We start from the raw sequence: 19972 nt of genomic DNA, 5'->3' as shown, positions 1-19972 counted from the left end.
CGGTCCACGTGATCCAGGAGCTCCGGGCGCCGGGTCCAGGAATTTGAAAATCCGGACAGGCAGTGGGCACTGACCGTCTTGCCTTGGTCAGGTTTGGATTCCCACTGTCTCCTCCACCACAGGTCAGTGTGTTGATGGAGGGTCGGCACCACTTTTTTCCTTATAGGAGGGGTGATTGTGGAGCTCCCCACGGCCAACTCAGGCGGTGGCCGTCAGGAGGGGGGTCACTCAGGACGGGCACAGGAACGGGCGCCACAGGAGGGGGGTCACTATTCAGATAACTGGCCAGGTGGTCAGTCGTGGGATCTGGAGTGCCGAACCTCAGACAGGCATGACGCCTAAGCTGCCCGAGAGCGACGGCAGAGACAATGCTGTCAGGTGACGTCAGCATCTTGAAAGCATGAGCCAGCGAAAGCGTGTCACTTTCGCGACACAAGTTCGTGATGCCCAAACCTCCCAATGCAGGCTTACAGTAAAAGAACGCGCTGCAGGCCCACTTGGGAAGACGCCACGCCACCTTCAAACACCGCAAAACCAGTCGGTCAAGCTTCAGAAGCTCATACTGTCTAAAGCGCCGCACTCGCAGATGGTATGACGCGGACGGGAGAATGATGGAAGTGAGTGCCAGAAGTTTCTGGCTTGGGGTAAGAAAGGATTTCATCAATAAGGAAATGTGCTTCTCCAGAGTGGAGATGAAGGGTTGGGTTAGGGATGCGTCCGAGGCGTAACCGGTTCGAGCGCCGAGGTATTTATACGTCTCGCCTTTGGGGATGACTCGAATTTCCTCCCCGGCAAGGGAGAAAGGTTTCGGATCGACCCGCAGACGGGACGACGACACTTTCTCATAGGAAAGGGTGCCAACCGTAGCCCGGACCAGGAAGAGAAGGGTTCAGTAGCAGATAGAAGAGAGATCATCTGCTCGCGATCGGAAGAAACGAGACAGATGTCGTCCGCATAAGCCATACAACGCACTTTGATGTCGTCTTCTTTGGTAGGAAGGTTGTAGCCGCAATCCGTTTTGTCACGGACGCCCCTGAGGAGCACCTCGATGACCAAATTGAATAGCAGCCCCGACAACGGGCAGCCCTGACGGACTCCCCGCCCCACAGGGATACGGTCGGTTTCACCATTGCCGCAGCGGACGGTACAGGTGTTGTCGACGTATATGTCGGAGATGCACTCAATAAGATCTGTGGGGGCGTCGAAATGACGCAGGACCTCGGCTATGCATTCGTGCCGGACACTGCCAAAGGCGTTTCGAATGTCCAGAAACGCAACTGACACAGGCCTTTTGCGTGACTGTGCATCCGAGAGGATGGTGTCGAGCATGAACACATGCTCATAGACGCCCTCTGTGGGCATGAATCCCTTTTGCTCTCGGCTGATAACATTCCCCTCCACCGCCCATCGCTGCAGGCGCCGGGCCAATACGGCGGCGTAGATTTTATAAATGTTTCGGCAGATGGAGATGGGCCGCCAGTTGCTGACGTCGTGCAGGTCACCCTCAGGGTCTTTACATATGAGTGTGATCCTGCTGGTTCTCCACTGGTCCGGTACACGACGGTTGATCCGGCAGGTCTCGAAATGGCTGGCCAAGAGTCCCCCTCTTGGGTCCAGGGTCTTCCAGAAACCGTAGGACAATCCGTCAGAACCAGGGGCGGAACCGACATCAAGCGACTGGAGGACCGCCTCCACCTCCTGGGCCGTAATGGGACCTTCACCGTCATCGACGGGGAAGAGGTTCACACTATCATGCTCGTAACGGTGGGAGTTCATCCACTCGGGCATCTGCGAGCAACTCCCAGCTTCAGGAGCGGTCATGTCGCGTCGAAATCTCTCCTCAATTTCTTGAGGTGGGATTTCGCAACGACGGTCACTGTTTTTTCCTTCAACGATCCGGCGGACTGTTCCCTTCGCGTCCCGCGAGAAGGCGGCTCGCAACCCCACGCCCCTACGATATCGAGCTCCGTTCCCGCGCGAACCCCCGCCGCCCGACCGAGGAGAACCCCCGTTCGAACGACGGCGAGCCGCGCGAGCCCGGGCGCCACGAATGAAGCGTGGTTTGCGAGGACGTGTCCTCTTGGGCGGCGAAATGCCAGCGGTCCACTCTTCCAATTCAATGCAGAACCGGTCGAAATTTATGCCACCCGCTAAAGTAAGGTTCATTAAATTACAAAGAGCCCGCCTGGAGCTTTCCGTCTTACTTTCCCTGACTGGTTCAACAGGGTCTTGGATGGATCGTTGAATGTTGGGTGAGATGGACATCCCTGGGGTAGTCTGTGGGAGTCCGGAGTCAATCGTGGCTTGGTTGCATGTTATGGTGTCACTTCGGGGTCGAGTCAAGGTTTGAGAAGAGATAGTTGGCAGGAATTTAGAGTGGGTGGTTTGGGTAGGTGGGATAAAAGGTTGGGCTTCAGCAGACAGCGTCGAGGTACAAGGTTGTATAGGACAGATGGGAGCAGGATTAAAGGGTAAGGAGGAGTGAGATGAATAGCGCTGAAGAGAATTAGGAGAAAAGGTTTGCATGGGCGGCTTGGAGGAGCTGATGGGGTCCCCAGCTTCAGCTCCGGTGGTAGCCGTCAGAGGCAGAGAAGAAGAAGAAGGGCGCGAAGCCGGCTTGGATAAACTGAGCGAGTCCACTGCCACGGCTCCGGTGGAGGCGGCTTGCGCAGAGGTACATGTAGAAAAGGGTTCGCGCTAACAGTAGGGCCGTAACAGTCCGTGGTTGGGCTATCGGGCGAAGAATTGGAGGAAGAGGAAAGAGATTCGCTGTTCGACGAGTCAGACGAGTCGGAAGAGTCCCCACTTTCCGACCCAGTTCCGGCCGAAGACAGACGAGGAAGAAACCACGCATCTAGGTCAGGCAAGCTGTCAGTGTTAGCAGGGCTGAGCGAAGTCTTGCCTGGATGAGATAAAACAGTACGGAAAAGTTCAGGCATAAAGTCAGGTGGGGGGGGGGGGCAAAGTGAAAGTGCTGTCTAGGCCTTGGCGCCAGAAGACTTGAGAACGGATGACAGAGGAAGGGGGAAGAGGGGATGACCCCTCGACCGATGCGCCTGCAGTCGAGGGCCGGCGCCTTCCACGCCTGACAACAGAGGCGTAGGAAAGCCCAGGCTTGGTCATCATAGGGGGTCTGGTTTGGCTCTCCGAGGGTGTCGGGTCATTGCTCGGCCAGGGAAGGTAGGTTGGCAATTGAAGGCCCTCGGGGCAGGATCGCCAGTGCTCTTGGGCCCCATCCAGCTTGTAAGCTCGAGGGAGAACACTCAGTTTAACTCTTATTCTTGTGGAAAGAAAAGAGCCAACAAAACCAGCAAGCACCAAGGGGCATTCTTCCTGGCTATCAGTATAGGCGGAGGTCGATAGTCTATGGCAGAATTAGTGATGATCCTGACGAGCCCAGCCTCATGGGGAAAACGCGGTGTCTATCGCTGTCAATTTTTGCTGCAATCGGATGCCGAGAAACATATAGTTGATTGGATAGTCTAAATGGCTAGCGTGGAAGCTGCACCATTATGGTGAGCGAATTGCAATTGAAGCGTTTAGAACGAAAAGTGACTAAGTCACATTTTCACTCGAATTGAGTTAAGTACAAAAACGTATTGCTTTCATTGTCCTTTGTCACCAGACACAAAAATATTTTGGTATAAAGTTTGCTAAGCCATCATTTTCGAACACAGGTTTTGAGCGGAAAGGTAATTTTTTCTTCTAAAAGTAGCTAAGTCCGTTCTGACCAATAGCGTCGAGTCATTTAACCACGTGACATGATTTTTATTTTGCTTTTTGATCGGGTTCTATTTTAGAGGATATAAAGTCATTAGCTGGTTACCGGTTATTTAGACTGGGACACTGCCTCTGGTTTAGATAGGGTAGGTGAAGGATTAGGATCATTGGTAGTGTTAAAAACGGTAGTGTTTTTAGCAGCTTTTAATTGTAGATATTTTGTAAATAAGGATCAAATACCAGTAGGCTAGTATTTATAGGCCTACTGCTTTCGAATCGAATTCAGCAGTCCACAGGTCCAGTTTGCAAGAAGTTTAGCAGTGCAGACTTCAATATTCATTGGACATGATTAGGCTATTCGATGGAGTGTTGGTGCCAGCAGATAACGAAATGAAGTAGCCTACACTTAACCTAAGATTAAGTAGCCTATTAGATTGGACTATTATTTTTACAACTTATTCTGTAAAGGTCCTAGCCTATCTACCAGTCTTCTTTACTTCTATACTACACTACTAATGAAGGGAAGAAGGTTTTGAGAGTGTACCCAATTATTATTATGTAGTCTAGTAGGTCTAACCCAATTATTATTCTATTGTACATTGCCAATGAAGGTGGGGAAGTCTCTGTACTTTACCTGTTTTTTACCCCATTCATTACCAGTAACAGTTATTATGTGCTACCAGCCTAATTTTTTCAAGATATTTCTAACCCAAAATAATTCTTTGCAGATTATTCCAATGTCATATTAGTACGAGGTTTGAAGAAATATATTTAAATAGCTTACTTTACAGTAGTATCTGGAATAAGAGATGGCAAATTCTGTTAGGCCTATAGAACACTTAAAAGTGCTTAAGTCCATCATTTGTGTCTAAAAGTGCCTAAGTCCAGCAATTTTGAAGAAAAGTGCATAACTCCAAAAAAGAATATTATCAATATTTTTTGACAAGTTCAACTAAAAAATCAATTAATAGTGCAATCAGAACTAGGTTGGGGTTGTAGACACTGACATATGGTAAAAACAAAAAAATCTTTTAAATCTTGATTTTACAATGCAAGTGAAAACTGTACATGTCAATATCTCCTTACTAGTATTTTGTGACTTAGTCACTTTTCGTTCTAAACGCTTCAATTACTCGCTGTACTATATAGCCTACCTAGTGAGTGCTTAGCCTTGTGCTGATAGACAAGAACACCCCCTTCTTCATAATGATGATTTTAGTTTTGTTTATTCCATCAATGTATTGTTGATTTTGTTTCTATATTTCTTTTTTGTTTTTAATAAAGTTTCCATTTCGGATGTTTACACTTTTCTTACCACAATTGTTTTCAGTACTTTTTCTTTGCATTTTCACCTTTAGCTGATTTTGTCTGCTTAACCTTTTCACCGTTTTTTTCCTTGTTATTTTTGGATTTCCCTGTTTCCTCTTCCCATCCACGTTTAAATCTAAATGGCCCTGAAAACATTTCTTTCCTTCCTTCAGCAAATATCTATAGGCTATTAGGGATATCCATTATCCAGCCAGTCGATTGCAATCTACTGTATTACTTCTACTTTCCTACAGTGGCTTCAAATTAAAAGTATGGTGTATTGAATAAACCGGCAATACATTGAATGTAGAGCTGCAGAGTGAGAGTAAACGTTTAGCCAACATGATACGTACCTTGAACTCGTTTAAAAGAATGCTGACGAAGGCTGCATCATAGTAACCCACGTAATTTCCCCCATGTGCAAGCAGAACTACAACGTCAAGACAAAAACGTGACACAACTTGACAGTGCATGCCATGAGGAGCAAGTTCAGAGCATGTTATTAGAGTTTGAAATGCGTTTAACTAACTTTTCATCTATCGGGCCTGTAGCCAGCTGTAGGCTATGTGTTATCCATTCACGTTACCGTAGTATAAATATGATGTTGGTAGCATTGCCATCTATCAGCTTTTCAGTTTTTTTCCTTCTCCTTCTTTACTCCAAGCATTGCTCTCACAATTGCTCTTTTTGTTTCCAGGATGGGTGATTTACTTTCGCTTAATATCCATGTAACGTTACCACAAAATTTTGCAATTTTGATTGACTTTTTCTTTCATCTTCAATGAAAATGTTCTGCCATACAACATTTTGCGCACATCTTCCAAACTTTGCTCAACCTAATGTTTTTCTTGTCCCGGCTGTTGCACCAGTTCATCCATTTGATCACCTAGATCAGGGCTGTTCAATCTTTTTAGCAGACGGGCTAAATTCGATAATGCTGAAGGGCCAACAATTTTTAAAAATCTTGTTTTGCCCAAAGAAAGTTGCATTATATCGTAATATCATTACTGTGTTATTTATTGTCATTTTTGTACAATAAACCAATATACAAGTTTAAGTATAATAATTTGTTATATGTGTAAGCTAGGTTAGACCAGAGGTTCTCAACCTTTTAAGATTTAAGGATCACTTAAAAAAATTGTGTCTCAGTCACGGACCTCTACTCCCCTCCCCTTCCTCTTGTAACGAACAAATGTCACTTATTGCTTGCTAAGCCATGAACAGTAGCTAGTATTAGAAATAATGCTACATTTAGTGCTAGCCTTGAGCTTGCACAATGCACATTTGAGCACAGCATATCCAAACGAGGTGTAATACGTAAAGACTCAATCGGAGTTCATCTTCGACTTTAAGTCGTGAACGATACTTTGTTTTTATTGTAACCAGTGCAGAAAATCCGCATTCACAAAGATAACACTGGTCAACAAAAAAAAAAAAATTTCTTGTTGCAAGAGATTTTTTGATCGATTCTGAATGAGTTTTAGCCACTGATTCCAAATCTGCAATCAGATTTTTTCTGCATGCTCTAGTTTTCATGCGATGCACCAGTGGATATTTTGAGGCTTGCAGCATTTAGTCTGAAATTTAAAACAAAATTCCAACTATTTAGTTCTAGTTACCAGGGCAGTTAACCTCGTTTTACAGCGATACGATGATTGGGTTTACAAATGCCAAAAAAAAGTTGATTATTTTTGTTATGTTAGTGGCATATAGGCCTACTCATTCCCTCGCCAAAGACGAAATATAACGCCATTCGTGAAGCGGGCCTACAAAGCTTATTTTCAAGTTCCTCTGGGAGATCAAGAGAAGAAATGAGCTCCACATATTGTCTGCCATAATTACGAAGAAATGCTTAGTGACTGGACAAAGAAAAAACGTAACGGACTTCCTTTTGGTGTCCCTATGGTGCGGCGTGAACCGAAGGACCACTTCACTGACTGTTACTTTTGTTTGATTAACATTTCTTATCCAAATATTCCTTCCGCTATTCGACCGGTCCTTCACTCTGAAACGTTTCCACCTCCAGTATTTAATTTTTTGCATCCTCCGATGATGAAGAAACAGACTCTGAGATTTACCACGGTAGTATGGAATGCGAGTACGGTATATTAAGGAAGCAGATGCAGACTCAGAAGGCTCTGATTCTGAAACCATTCAGAAATTTAACCAGTCAGAACTAAATGACTTGGTACGAGACTTGGACTTATCCAAGCAAGCTGCTGAGCTTTTAGCATCAAGGCTTAGTGAAAAACACGTATTGGACCGTTTCACAAAGGTTTCGTTTTTCATGAAACGAGATGAAATGTTTATGTCTTGTTTTTCAGAGGAAAAGCAGTTAATTTACTGCAATGATATTCTAGGCCTTATCGTCCAACTAGGAGTTTCTTCATATGATTCAAGTGAATGGCACTCATTTATAGACAGTTCCCGGCGAAGCTGTTACAGCTTTTGCAGTGTGTTCTTTTACACAATGATAATGCATATGGAGGAGTTCCAGTTGGTCATTCAACTGTCTTATAAGAATCATATGATGATATTAAGCTAGTCATTGACTTGCTGAAATATCATCAGTACAATTGGATATTATGTGTTGACCTGAAAATGGTTGGTTTCTTACTTGGTCAGCAAAAAGGATACACAAAGTTTCCATGTTATTTTTACATGTGGGACAGCAGAGCTAATGACAAGCATTGGACCCAAAAAGATTGGCCCATACGTGCAACACTTGAAGCCGGCATGCCAAACATGTTAAACGACCCGATTGTAAGTAGGCTAGATACAAAATTGTTTTTCCCCCTCTTCACATCAAGTTAGGGTTGATGAAACAGTTTGTGAAAGCTTTAAGCCCTGATAGCAACTACTTCCAATATATTGCTCACACATTTCCCTCTATTTCATACGAAAAGGCTAAAGCTGGTGTCTTCAATGGACCACAAATTCGAAGCCTTGTGCGAGACCAACAGTTCACCGATAAGATGAAAACCAACGAGAGAGCAGCATGGTTGTCCTTTGTGGATGTCACTAAAAACTTTCTTGGAAACAAAAAGGCTCACAATTACGAGGTTCTTGTGAGCAAACTGTTCTTTGCTTTCCGCGACTTTGGATGCAGAATGAGCATTAAAGTCCATTTCTTATTCAGTCATCTGGACAAATTTCCAAAAAACCTTGGAGCTGTCAGTGACGAATAAGGAGAGCGGTTCCACCAGAATCTTATGAAAGTAGAAGAACGTTACCAAGGCCGATGGAATCGACACATGATGGCAGATTACTGCTGGAGCATTAAACCAGACTGACCCCAAAAAGCTTACAAACGCAAGAGCCTCAAACGCCAATTTTTGCCCAGCATGTAGTGTGGATTTTGCTTTCTATTTTCAGTCAGTGAATTTTTCTCACAACATCAAACTTTTAAAGGAGCTTATTTATGCTTGTAGAATTGCAATAGGTCTGCATGCAGTGGTATGGTTACTACTGTAGTTGTGAAAATGATTCGTCTGTTATTGTACATAGCCTATATAGTTTTTGAAATTTTGTTTACGACGCTTTTCGAATGATTTTGTAATGTTTTTTCAAATATTTCGGTGCGTTCCTATCAGTAAGTATAGATTTAAGCTATAGCCTAGACAAAACAGTTAAGCAGTTATTTCAGTCGTAAAAGATGTTTTTTTTCCTATTTATCAAAATATAATTTTTTTTGAAAAATATTCAGTTTTTACTCAAAAAAGGGAAAAAATCAAAATTTGCAAAAAATCTAAAGCAGCTAGACCAAAAATAACGTCATATTCGGATTCAGCACCCCAAAATTACCCAAGACCAAGTGAATTTGGAAATGCAACAAACTTTTTGTTGACCAGTGTAAGATGTCGCAAAAGGTAAAATTATTTTCATAGCTTTCTGAGACAGTTGTGGACGCTCATGTGAAGCTTGTATCCATAATTTCATCAAGTTCACTCTCTGATGCAACATATTTAAAGTAGTGTCACCGGTCAGTGATGCTCTCACAGCATCACAGGCTGAATAAGTCATCTGCTTTTCTTTTATAAATTGATACATCCAGGAACTTTGTAAAACACAATTGACGTCTTGATTTGTTTTATTTATTTATTTATTTGTATCAGACAAGGTTGTCCATATTAAAACCAAAACACAAAAAGACAAGACGTGAGGAGTCACTTGGATGACATGTGCAACATATCATTGTAGTGCTTAAAAAATGGCGTTTTATAGAAAGCGTCTGACATTACAGTGGCGTAGCTAGGGGAGCGGACCGCCCCGGGCGGCACGTCTGGGGCGGCACTTTCAGACTACGATTTTTGATTTTGATTATAATCTGATAAAAAAACGCGTTTCATTTTCATATGCTTTTTCTTGAAGGGGCGGCAAAATCTGAATTTGCCCCGGGCGGCACATTCCGGCACATTCCCTGGCTACGCCACTGATGATAAGAGAATTGAGAGATTGATAAGAGAGATTGAGAGATTGATGAGAGAATTGAGAGATTTGTAGCAACGTTGTACAAAGGCATAAACTGTTTTCCGCAATAGAGCATCAAAAGTTATGACATTTGCATTAACTTGGCATTCACGTGCACTAGTAAAGCGAGGCATATTGTGTAGAATTCAAAATGAGTCATTATAGGCAATTCTAATCCGATTGATCGAAGAACGGCGATAACTGTGCCAAAGTTGACAAGCATAAAGAGATGTAGCCTACAGTAAGAGCGAAACAAGACATTTCTTACTCTTCGTGAACATTTGCTATATTTATTTTTTAATTTGTTTACAGTACAATAAACAGATTTAACTTGTTGCAGTATGTCCTTGTCATCTGATAATGAGGACGTGATATGCACACCTAAATACTTCTTCTTCTGCGAAAATGTATAGGTTTGCTAATAAGGTTCTGCGGCCCATTGAATTATTTTAAGTGGCAATGCGGCCCAGTTTAATAAAAGGTTGGACATCTCTGGTTTTTGTTTTTGTTTGTCGTATCCAGGCTTACACCCGGGGGTTGAAGATTTAGATTAAGTGGACGGGAAGGCAAGAAAGCCAATCTTCGTGTCCACCTTTAGGCATGCCTTTAAGTGTCCTGCCAAAAACACAGCCGCCATCCCGGTGCTGGACTGACGTAAGAAAGTTGTTTTATGAGAGCAATTTAGGTGTTTTTCATCTCTTACTATTTTGAAAATATTTTTTGTGACATTTTTAGCCAGTGTTTATGATTTCAGATTGTACCTCTCATTAAAAATCTTCACAAACACGGGGAAAAAAACGTTTTTTAGTGTTTTTAGCGAAAAAAGGGAGGTCATATGTTACTTAAAAAATGATAGCCTCAGCAAAATCCCTCGTTACTGTTCACCCTCAAATTCAGTGTATTTAAAAAGAGACAAAAGTAGGGGTCCAACTCGAAAGTCACCAGAGTAAATTTTTCGAGCAAACAGAGGTGGTATTTGTAGTCAAATCTGATTGTTGGTTTGTCAATTATTACAAATAATTATGTTTCGCGGGCGTCAGAAATGAAGTTTTGTGCGTAACTATTGGTTAGCTGCCAAGAGCAACGCACAAAATTTCCTTTCTGACGCTGCCGAAACGACAATGTTAACCTTGACCAATAGCAACGCACAATCACGTATATATATATTGACATATTTTATTTACTTAATAAGATTATCATAACTAAGGCTTTATAAAACATAGCTAAACATAAACATAAGTTAAGCACTTAAACTCTTTACAACCCTCACAACACAGCTGAACTAAAAAGTAGACATTGAGAAACGTGAACAAGAGCTTCACGAATCAAGCCAGAAGCCAACACGTCGACTGCGCAGAGCACGCAAGATCAATTAAACACAACCAATCAAAAGAAGATACCAGATTTGCCTGACTTGTACACGGTTGTCAAACCTGCATTTTTCGCTAAACAACCACTTCCACCTGCGTATGGTATGACATACAGAAAATACCTAGCCCATCTTTATTCCTGATTGACAGACAGTTCAACTGGCTTGACCACGTACTTCTCACTGAAGAATATGATGACAAGGTGCAAGCAACGTGGTCCGCATTCAATGCCTCACAGGTACAAAATCACAAATTCGACGTCAGCTTTTCGTGCATTTCACCACTGTTGAGAGATAAAGCAGACAGTGTGTCTACAATAAAGCATGTTATGGATCAAGTTCAGCAAACTATGTCGTATCTTAATCTGTCTCAAACACCAGTCATTACAACTGACCAACCTCTTTTTGCACTATCTAAACAAGTGCAATGGCATTGGCCTGATAAATACGGCAACTTGGTCATCATCATGGGTGGTCTTCACATTGAAATGGCTGCATTAAAACTATTAGGTACATTTCTGAAAGGTAGTGGCTGTACAACTGCTCTTGAAGAAGCCAAGGTAGCATCATCAGGTACAGCAGAATCTTTCATTTCTGCATCCAATTTAGCAAAGACTAGACGTATCCACCAGGTCACAGCGTGTAGTTTGTATGCATTGATGCGTTCTGCGAAAGAAGTGGAGACACCAGGCTGGATTTACAATGAGGTGGAATTCAAAGAATGGTGCGCCAGGAAAGCGGATGATTTTCCAATGTTCAACTACTCGTACACTGCATTCAATCTGGAACTCTCATTGCTGGGTTTTGTGGGCACTCTCCGGGAAAGACATTTTCCAGGATACAAGGAGGCTCTGGCAATACTCCTTCCAAAATTCTTTAGTGGTGACAGAACTCACTACTCAAGGTGGCTGATCATACACCTACTTGACATGTTGTCATTGAAAGATAAATTTTCTGATGTTTATGAGCAGTTCATGAAAGGGAAGTTTGTGATTCAGAAGACCAACAAAGAATATTCTGCGATTGCTATTGACCAAGCCCATGAACAGAATAATGCTATTATGAAAGGAGATGGAGAGATAATTGGAATCACAGAACACGAATCAGCCTTGCTACGATGGACGGTAGCAGGCCCTGAAGTCTGTAGAATTATACAGGAATATGAATGTGTTTTTAAAAGTCGAGAGAAAGTATCCCTAAATCATCATGAAGCAACACCATCAACACAGAAAGCATTTCTCAAAGACGTCATTTCTCTCACCCGAACCATTGAAGAGATGGGCAATCCCTATCTTGAGGAGTCAACTTCAGATCTGCTTACTCTTAATACGAAAAATGCCATGGAGCAAAAGGTAACGGATATACTAAAAGATTATGATACAAAAGGTAAGAATCAGTTGGAAAACTTCACATCAGAATTAGACAAATTCTACTCACCAATTGCTCGGAACAAATTCACACTGATTAATTCAAAAAAGACAACACGAAAAGGGAATCAGAGCACATTGAAGGGTGAGTGCAGACTTTTTTCAAAGCTCTTTATTTCATGCCAGATCCGACAAGTTGATCTTCCTGAATTTTTTTGCCATGAAAACCAACCATTTCCAGCAGCTTTAAGTTCAAGAGGTGATCTTTACCAAACACAGAAAGCAGATTTAATGGGTTGCCTAGACTAGAGAATGTGGTACCTGCACAACCTGCTTTACTGGAGGATGTAGACATGATGTTTTTCGGGAGAGGATATCTTTCGGGAAGGACATCTTTCGGGAGAGGAAACAAAAGAAGATGGATTCCTATTCATCAGATATTTTCTGTCCTGGGTCCACAGAAATGCAAAGGGCTGTTGTTCTTTCATGCCTTTAGTGGCTGTGCCTCTTGTTCAGGCATGAAAGGAAAGGGGAAGAAGTCGTTCTTTGCAACGTGGTCAGTGTATCCAGATGTGACGCCAACATTTCAGAAGCGACATCTGTGTCCAGAGGAAATAAATGCAGAAGATTTTGCGATCCTTCAAAAATTCACGGTATATCTTTATGATAAAAGTAGCACTGATGATAAGGTAGACACTGCAAGAATGACTTTGTTTACGCTTAAAAATAAACAATATAATAATATTCCACCAACAGAAGATGCGCTGAAATTGCATGTACTTCGGGCAACAATTCAGGCCGAACACATTTAAGGACGAGCTCTTGAAAGGAGTCCAAAATTGCCATCTCCAAGTAACTGGGGCTGGAAATCTGGAGATGGGGGAACATGGGACATTATGTGGACAAGAAAAGACCCCGTAACCTGAGCATGTAAAGAACTAAGACGATGCAATTGTAAAAAAGAATGCAAAAGCTGTAAATGTAAAAATGCAAATTTACCATGCACTTCACTATGTTCCTGTCATTGTGACCATGAATAGATATTATTTACATGTGAATCATTGTCATGAACATGGTTTACGTACTCAGTAGTAATAACTGATAACAGAAATGTTGACTGTACATGAATTGTCTTTTTAAGAAAGTATTTTAAGTCTGTTTGGTGGAAGTATCAAAGTTTAAACTTTAGACCATTCTGCACACCTGACTGTCAAATTTGTGAAACCCTTTCTCTGTCCATAGTACGTTACACACTTGTTTTTGTTGAATACCATCTTAAATCATTCATACTGTCTTAAAAGTAACATTTTCAAGGTAGTAAGAAATGAGACACATCTACATTTCTTTCATAAAGCAACTTTCCTACGTCAGCCCAGGACCTGCATGGCAGCCATTTTGAATTTTGACGTCACGGGCCGCCATTTTGAATTTTCGTTTGGTTAATTAAACTTTTGAAATCTACATGGTCCAAAGTACATGTGTGCCAATTTTCATGCTTGTGTCACCAAATGAAGTATTTTCAGGGTTATCTACCTCACTAGTAGTGCAGCTGGTACACTTAGCTACACAAGACAGTTAGCAAGTGTTATGTAGAACATATTTAAAGAATACTTGTTTGAAAAGACAGTTGAAAGGTTACCAGTTTAGCTGTTTTTTTTGTTTGTTTTTGACAAAGCCTTTGCAGTTGGCTAGGTGTAAAGCAAGTATACGGGTACTTGAATTAACAAGTGATTATGAGCTTTCATTGAATATCCATACCTGGTTGTAATAGTGCAATGCAGGTTGTCATAACAAAGTTTATTAAATTACTATATGTGCCAATTGTCATTTTACCATAAACAGAGATTATTTAAGATAAATAGAAGCCCTTTTATTGTCAGACGTAATAAAAGCCTTCGTATCCCTTTCTCTAGATATCCCTGATGTTGTACAATACATGGATCTACTTTGTTTTTATTGATTGTTCCTTATTTTCCCTTTGCTTTCGCTTTTGAGTGATTTGCTAATATTTATCTTCTTACCCTTGATCTCGAATTCTTCCTCCCATTTCCGCTTTTTTTTTTCTGTCCGTCATACTATCACTTGTCGAATCAAAATCATTTGCATATAAATTTCAATCAGTATAGCCTACCATTCCTTACGTCATCATTCATAACATCAACAACAATAATAAATATCAGAGGTCACAGTACAGTACTTTTGCTTGGTAGGTTGGAATTCACAAACATTTCATCTGCATAATCTGATCACTCACTTATGCCTTTACACCCTCATTGCACTGGCTTATACCAGCACCACCGGTATAACTCTTTTCCTCATTGCTCACTTTATAACTTTTCTGAGGACTCTGTACAAAGCTTTGCCTAAGACTCTAAGTCCACAAAAAACATAGACAGCTTTTTTCTGCAACACAAAAATCATCATTGTAGTTAATATATTAACAACAGTCATGATTTTAGTTTTTTTGAGAGAGAAATCAAGTTGGCTGCAGACTACAGTCTACAGATAGGCTAAAAATTATCAAATTATACAGAGAAAAACTTTAAAAATACCCTCTCTGGTGATTGAAAGAACATACAACAGTTAAAAAAAATCCACGTATCAATTTGTTAATGCAATGCAGCTTATAAAGAGGAAGCACTGATAAACTGGACACTTAAACATGATTTATATGAAAAACAAACAAAAAACATATCAAACGTACAAAGTATTTCCCCGTCTGCAGCTAACGGAAAATCTGAGCTAGTAAGAAAAAGTGAAGGTCGAACTGAGCACTTTGCTGGTGATCCCTTGGGATTGCAGTGAGCATTTCTCACTGTTTTTGCAGTTTCAACACTTTGGCAAGATGGATTAAAGTAACATAATTATATCGTCACAAATGAAAAATTTCTACGAGCCACATTATCAACAGAACCACCAGAAGCAGCGTCACCAACGTAACGGAAGTAAATTTACCTGAATGTTACAGATAGTTGCTAAGTAATAATAGCAGCTAAGTTGCAACACAAGCTTGAATATCAAAATTATTCAACCAGCCAGTAGGATATCTCACCGATGATAAGCAATCCTCTTGTTTCCGGCAATCATCCAAATTATAATGTCAGGAAAGCTGTTTTGAGGCTAAAGCATAAAATACAAGTGTTTAGGAAACCGTGAATTAAAGAAACTTTTGAACTTGATATGTTAATTTTTATCTCTTTAGATTTTAGATCACGTTTCCTCAATGCATTACGCTAGGTATGTTGGTTTGCACTTGCCCTTTGGTAAGCGAACGAAAGATTATACATTGGTTTTAAAATTCTCAGCCGGGTATTCTCAGCCTTCTCTGCTTCAATAAAGCTCTTCACTGAATGATACTGTACAACTTGGTTAATAACTTTAATTAGATGAATCTCGAATCTATCTCATTTTAATTATATTTACTTATTCCACAAGTATAAAAGAAATACAATGTCTCCTTCTTCGTCTACACTCTTTTGCTATAGATAGCTTATAGCTATAGATTTCGTAGATTTTTCTGACCGAATCTGGTTAAGAGGTGTCATGCAGACAAAGAACTTTCTTTGCCAGTATGCATTTGATAGAAATCGCTGCCTTTCTGACGTTTAATAAATACACCTACGGTAATATGAAAATTTCCTCAAAATATGGGATTACGGTGCAACCAAACATTTCAATAACAAAAAGGTAAAAAGTTGCAAATTATACTCTCGCAGTTAAGACTTGTAAGACTTCTAAATAATTTAAAGCTGATAACTCGTCAAACATGTAACTTTGCAAGTAGGTGCCTAGAATAGGCATTTTTTTAACATAAAAGAGGCGTATTAGCAAGATAATTAGTGTAACCTCTTCTTTAAAAATTGAATATTAAATCGTTGTTGGGCTAATGTTTTCAAAGGTATCATTGTCATATCTTCTACGTGCATTCCTTTAAGAAGGCCTGTTGCCTCTACAAATAGTGTATGATGGATGCAGTAATCGTATGGAAAGGAAACATATGAAACACCCAACAAATATCACTTCTAAAAAACTCGCAATAAATTCTAATGGATTAAACCTGGGGCTGAAGTTTCAACTGTCAAACGGCAAAAGTCCTGCATGCCATTCCTCGTACGTTTCGTTTCGCTAATGTAAATAATACCTCATGAGCTATACTCTTTAGTCGGTCGATGATATAAGCGATGGCTTCCATAGCAATGTGAGCATCAGTGCAGTTCATTCGCAAATCCTTTGCTTCTTCGGAAATGCTTTTGAATGTCTTCAGCCGATGTTGATAGATACGCATGTCAAGTTGATTGGCTATTGGATAGTCTCGTGGGTCAGGCAGCTGCTTTCTGTGCAAAGTTTATTAAAAAGCGCTGAATATATCAAGCACACAAAAAACAGTCGTTTGTTAAAAACAGATTGCTCACGCTTTCAATTCACACATTATCATCAAGGGTGGAAGCAATTGTTTCAAACTGAAACTAAATATTGTGCCTTGTCAGAACTTGTCAAGAGCTACAATAGAGTTAACGTTTATATAAATATGTTATTGTTAAACTTTATCGGATAATCGACTTCAACCAAATCGCTCTAGCCTATTTGTCCAATAAATTGTCTTCCAGAATGATTTTCATCAAAATAAAGTTAATATGAGTACATAATATCGTATAGCAGAAGAAAATGGCTTTGCGTTGATGTATTAACACTTTATCAGTTTATATGTAAAGGACTAAATTATAAACACTAACACTTTTTTGTACTGGCTGTGAAACGTCAGTTATCTGGCATTTTTTTTTATGTAGCTTACTATTTTATGTTTGAGGAAGTTTTTAATTTGTAACAGTTTATTTTGTGTTTTAAGATTGATAACTGTGAGTGTATTTTCGAAAAATCATTACTCAAAAAACTTTTACAATTTAGTGCTCCACACTCTTGATAATATTTTGAAAAGGGCCCATAATACAAAGAAGCTTGATCACCAATGGTTGAAATGCATGCTTGAATGATGTGTAAAGTTTGTGAAACAAATAAAATGAATGATGAATAGAATGCACGGTTAAAGCAAAATTGAACAAAATTGAGAAAAATGCAACAAATTGTGTGACATCTCTGCTTGCATTTGAGTATTAGAAGAATCAGTAGGCTTACAGTTACTTTCAAAAATATCAGATTAGGCTACAATTCAAAGTTCCATTTATAGGCAGCACAACCGCATATCAATTTTTACTCCGTCTAGGCCATGAAGTCATCAAAATTTTTTAGAAAGTGCAAGGTGACTGTAACAAGAGATGCTATATCGGGCCGGATGACTACTTCGTTCAGTACACTTTGCTATCTCTAGTGGTGATTCAACAGAGAGTGGGTGTGATTTATTTAGTTTTAACTTTCATACAACACCACGTTCGGTTGATGCAGGAAAAATGGTTGAGGAAAAAAAAGTTTATTGTGTTATCACAAACTCTCAAAGTCAAACATACTCAAAATTTCAGAAACAACTATTTAAAAAAAACAACATAAAGACTCAAATGAAATTTAAATACCACTTCACATAGCATTAACTTTCGACTTGATTCTTATTCAGTATATAGGCCTATATCACATTTTGTGTCACTTTTGTGCGAGGATGGCTTGCCTCCCCAGAATCCCTCCCTGGCGTTGTCACTCCGTCTTACTAATGTATGACTTACTGTAATTTCCTTCATAATTTACATAATATTGTCACTACTGCTCGCAGACTGAACTTATTTGTTTCTTAGTAACCGAAAAACACTAATGTTGATTTCTTTCTAAACTTAATTGCTGCATTCTGAAACTGACCTACTAAAGATTTTAATATGCCTGTTATAAAGTTGTGCTGAAGAGAATTTAATATTCGAAATCGCGATACACAACAAGATAACTTGACATCAATTGGACTGGTCGTAAATTTGTCTTGAATTTATAATTATTTGGCAGTGCATCCTATGGATCCGTAATTGGGCCTCTCTCTTGCACCAGCTTGCTGGGCGTGCAGTTGTTCTCTTACATTATATTGCCTTTTTCATTATTTTTACATCTATATCACATTCTTTGCACATTTTAAGGGTTAGTATAGCTTTGATTGTTTTGTATTTGTATAGTTTTGAGCAAATAAGCCGTTCAGTATATTAATTAAACTTTCATTTCATGAAAACATCCGATTGTCTTCATATTTAATAGGGAATTGGTTTTATGATTTTTATGAATTGGTTTTATGTTGCGCAAAAAATGGCTTTATGATTTTGCAAGTGCTTTTGAAATATGCTAAACAAACATAAAAAATGGGAAAATCGATCTCTTCACAATACAAGGTACCTATAAAGAGGTCTGGCTCCCACTGCAGAGGTCCCTGACTTTTTGCTTGTGCGCCCCAGCACTGGTATTAACAGGATTTCACCATTTGGGTAAGACAGTAACGTCAACATTTTGACCATATTAATGATGATTGATGACCTACTAAGCTTTGTTAAAAAAAATAATTTACTCTTGTTTTTAGGATTTTATTGCAAAAGCAAATTAAGTGAGGCGTATACAGAACAATACCCCAGCTAGAAATTTCACGTGTATTACACGTAGATTCTACGTACCTTGGGTCGTGTATTATAGGTTAATTTTCACGTATAATACACGCATATGTGTCGACACTATTTCACGTGTATTACACGTATATTTGGTGGTGGATTTTACGTGTTTTACGCCCGTATTACACCTAATTTCCTCGTATCTGACAACACTAATACACGTGTTTTTCACGTATATTTGGTGGTGGATTTTACTTGTTTTACACCCGCATTACACCTAATTTCCTCGTATCTGACACGTAGATTCTATGTACCTTGGGTCGTGTATTATACGTTAATTTTCACGTATAATACACGCATATGTGTCGACACTATTTCACGTGTACTACACGTATATTTGGTGGTGGATTTTACTTGTTTTACACCCGCGTTACACCTAATTTCCTCGTATCTGACACGTAGATTCTACGTTCCTTGGGTCGTGTATTATGCGTTAATTTTCACGTATAATACACGCATATGTGTCGACACTATTTCACGTGTATTACACGTGTATTTGGTGGTGGATTTTACGTGTTTTACACCCGCATTACACCTAATTTCCTCGTATCTGACACGTAGATTCTACGTTTCTTGGGTCGTGTATTATACGTTAATTTTCACGTATAATACACGTATAAGTGTCGACACTATTTCACGTGTATTACACGTATATTTGGTGGTGGATGTTACGTGTTTTACACCCGCATTACACCTAATTTCCTCGTATCTGACACGTAGATTCTACGTTCCTTGGGTCGTGTATTATAGGTTAATTTTCACGTATAATACACATATAAGTGTCGACACTATTTCACGTGTATTACACGTATATTTGGTGGTGGATTTTACGTGTTTTTACACCCACATTCTACCTAATTTCTGCGTACTATATCTGAAATCAACAATTTAACACATTTGTATTTATTTAACACATTTGTATAACACATATTGTTATAAAAGGCTACTGTCCAATTGTGACCCTTCTAGCACTCATTCGGAGAGTTAATGCTTGTTTTAAACTTTATTTGGAATTAGAGAAGAAAAAGAGCAATAGCAGTGGTGGGAATCGAACCCGCGTCAATGAAATGACTACTTTCTAGCCCTAACCTTAACCCCTAAGCCAACCAGCTGACAAAAAATTCATCACTTAATTTGCTTTTTATCATCTTCTT

The 19972-nt window shown here is 40.0% G+C and overlaps 1 protein-coding gene across 1 annotated transcript in view; it reads right to left on the bottom strand.

The window, feature by feature from the left end:
• LOC145769003 (myoferlin-like) overlaps positions 1-19972 on the bottom strand; it is a 249109-nt gene that overhangs the window by 119370 nt on the left and 109767 nt on the right. The window contains exons 15-16 of the mRNA XM_082580605.1: positions 16376-16568; positions 15287-15354 (exon numbers count right to left, since the gene is read on the bottom strand). Coding sequence (XP_082436731.1) covers positions 15287-15354; positions 16376-16568 — 261 coding nt within the window. The remainder of the gene's footprint in view (positions 1-15286; positions 15355-16375; positions 16569-19972) is intronic.

The sequence above is a fragment of the Aplidium turbinatum genome, chromosome 4 (assembly GCF_918807975.1).
Source record: "Aplidium turbinatum chromosome 4, kaAplTurb1.1, whole genome shotgun sequence".
NCBI classification, from domain to species: Eukaryota; Metazoa; Chordata; class Ascidiacea; order Aplousobranchia; family Polyclinidae; genus Aplidium; species Aplidium turbinatum.
The sequence above is the reverse complement of the archived record's forward strand: the minus strand, read 5'-3'. Positions and strand labels throughout refer to the sequence as shown.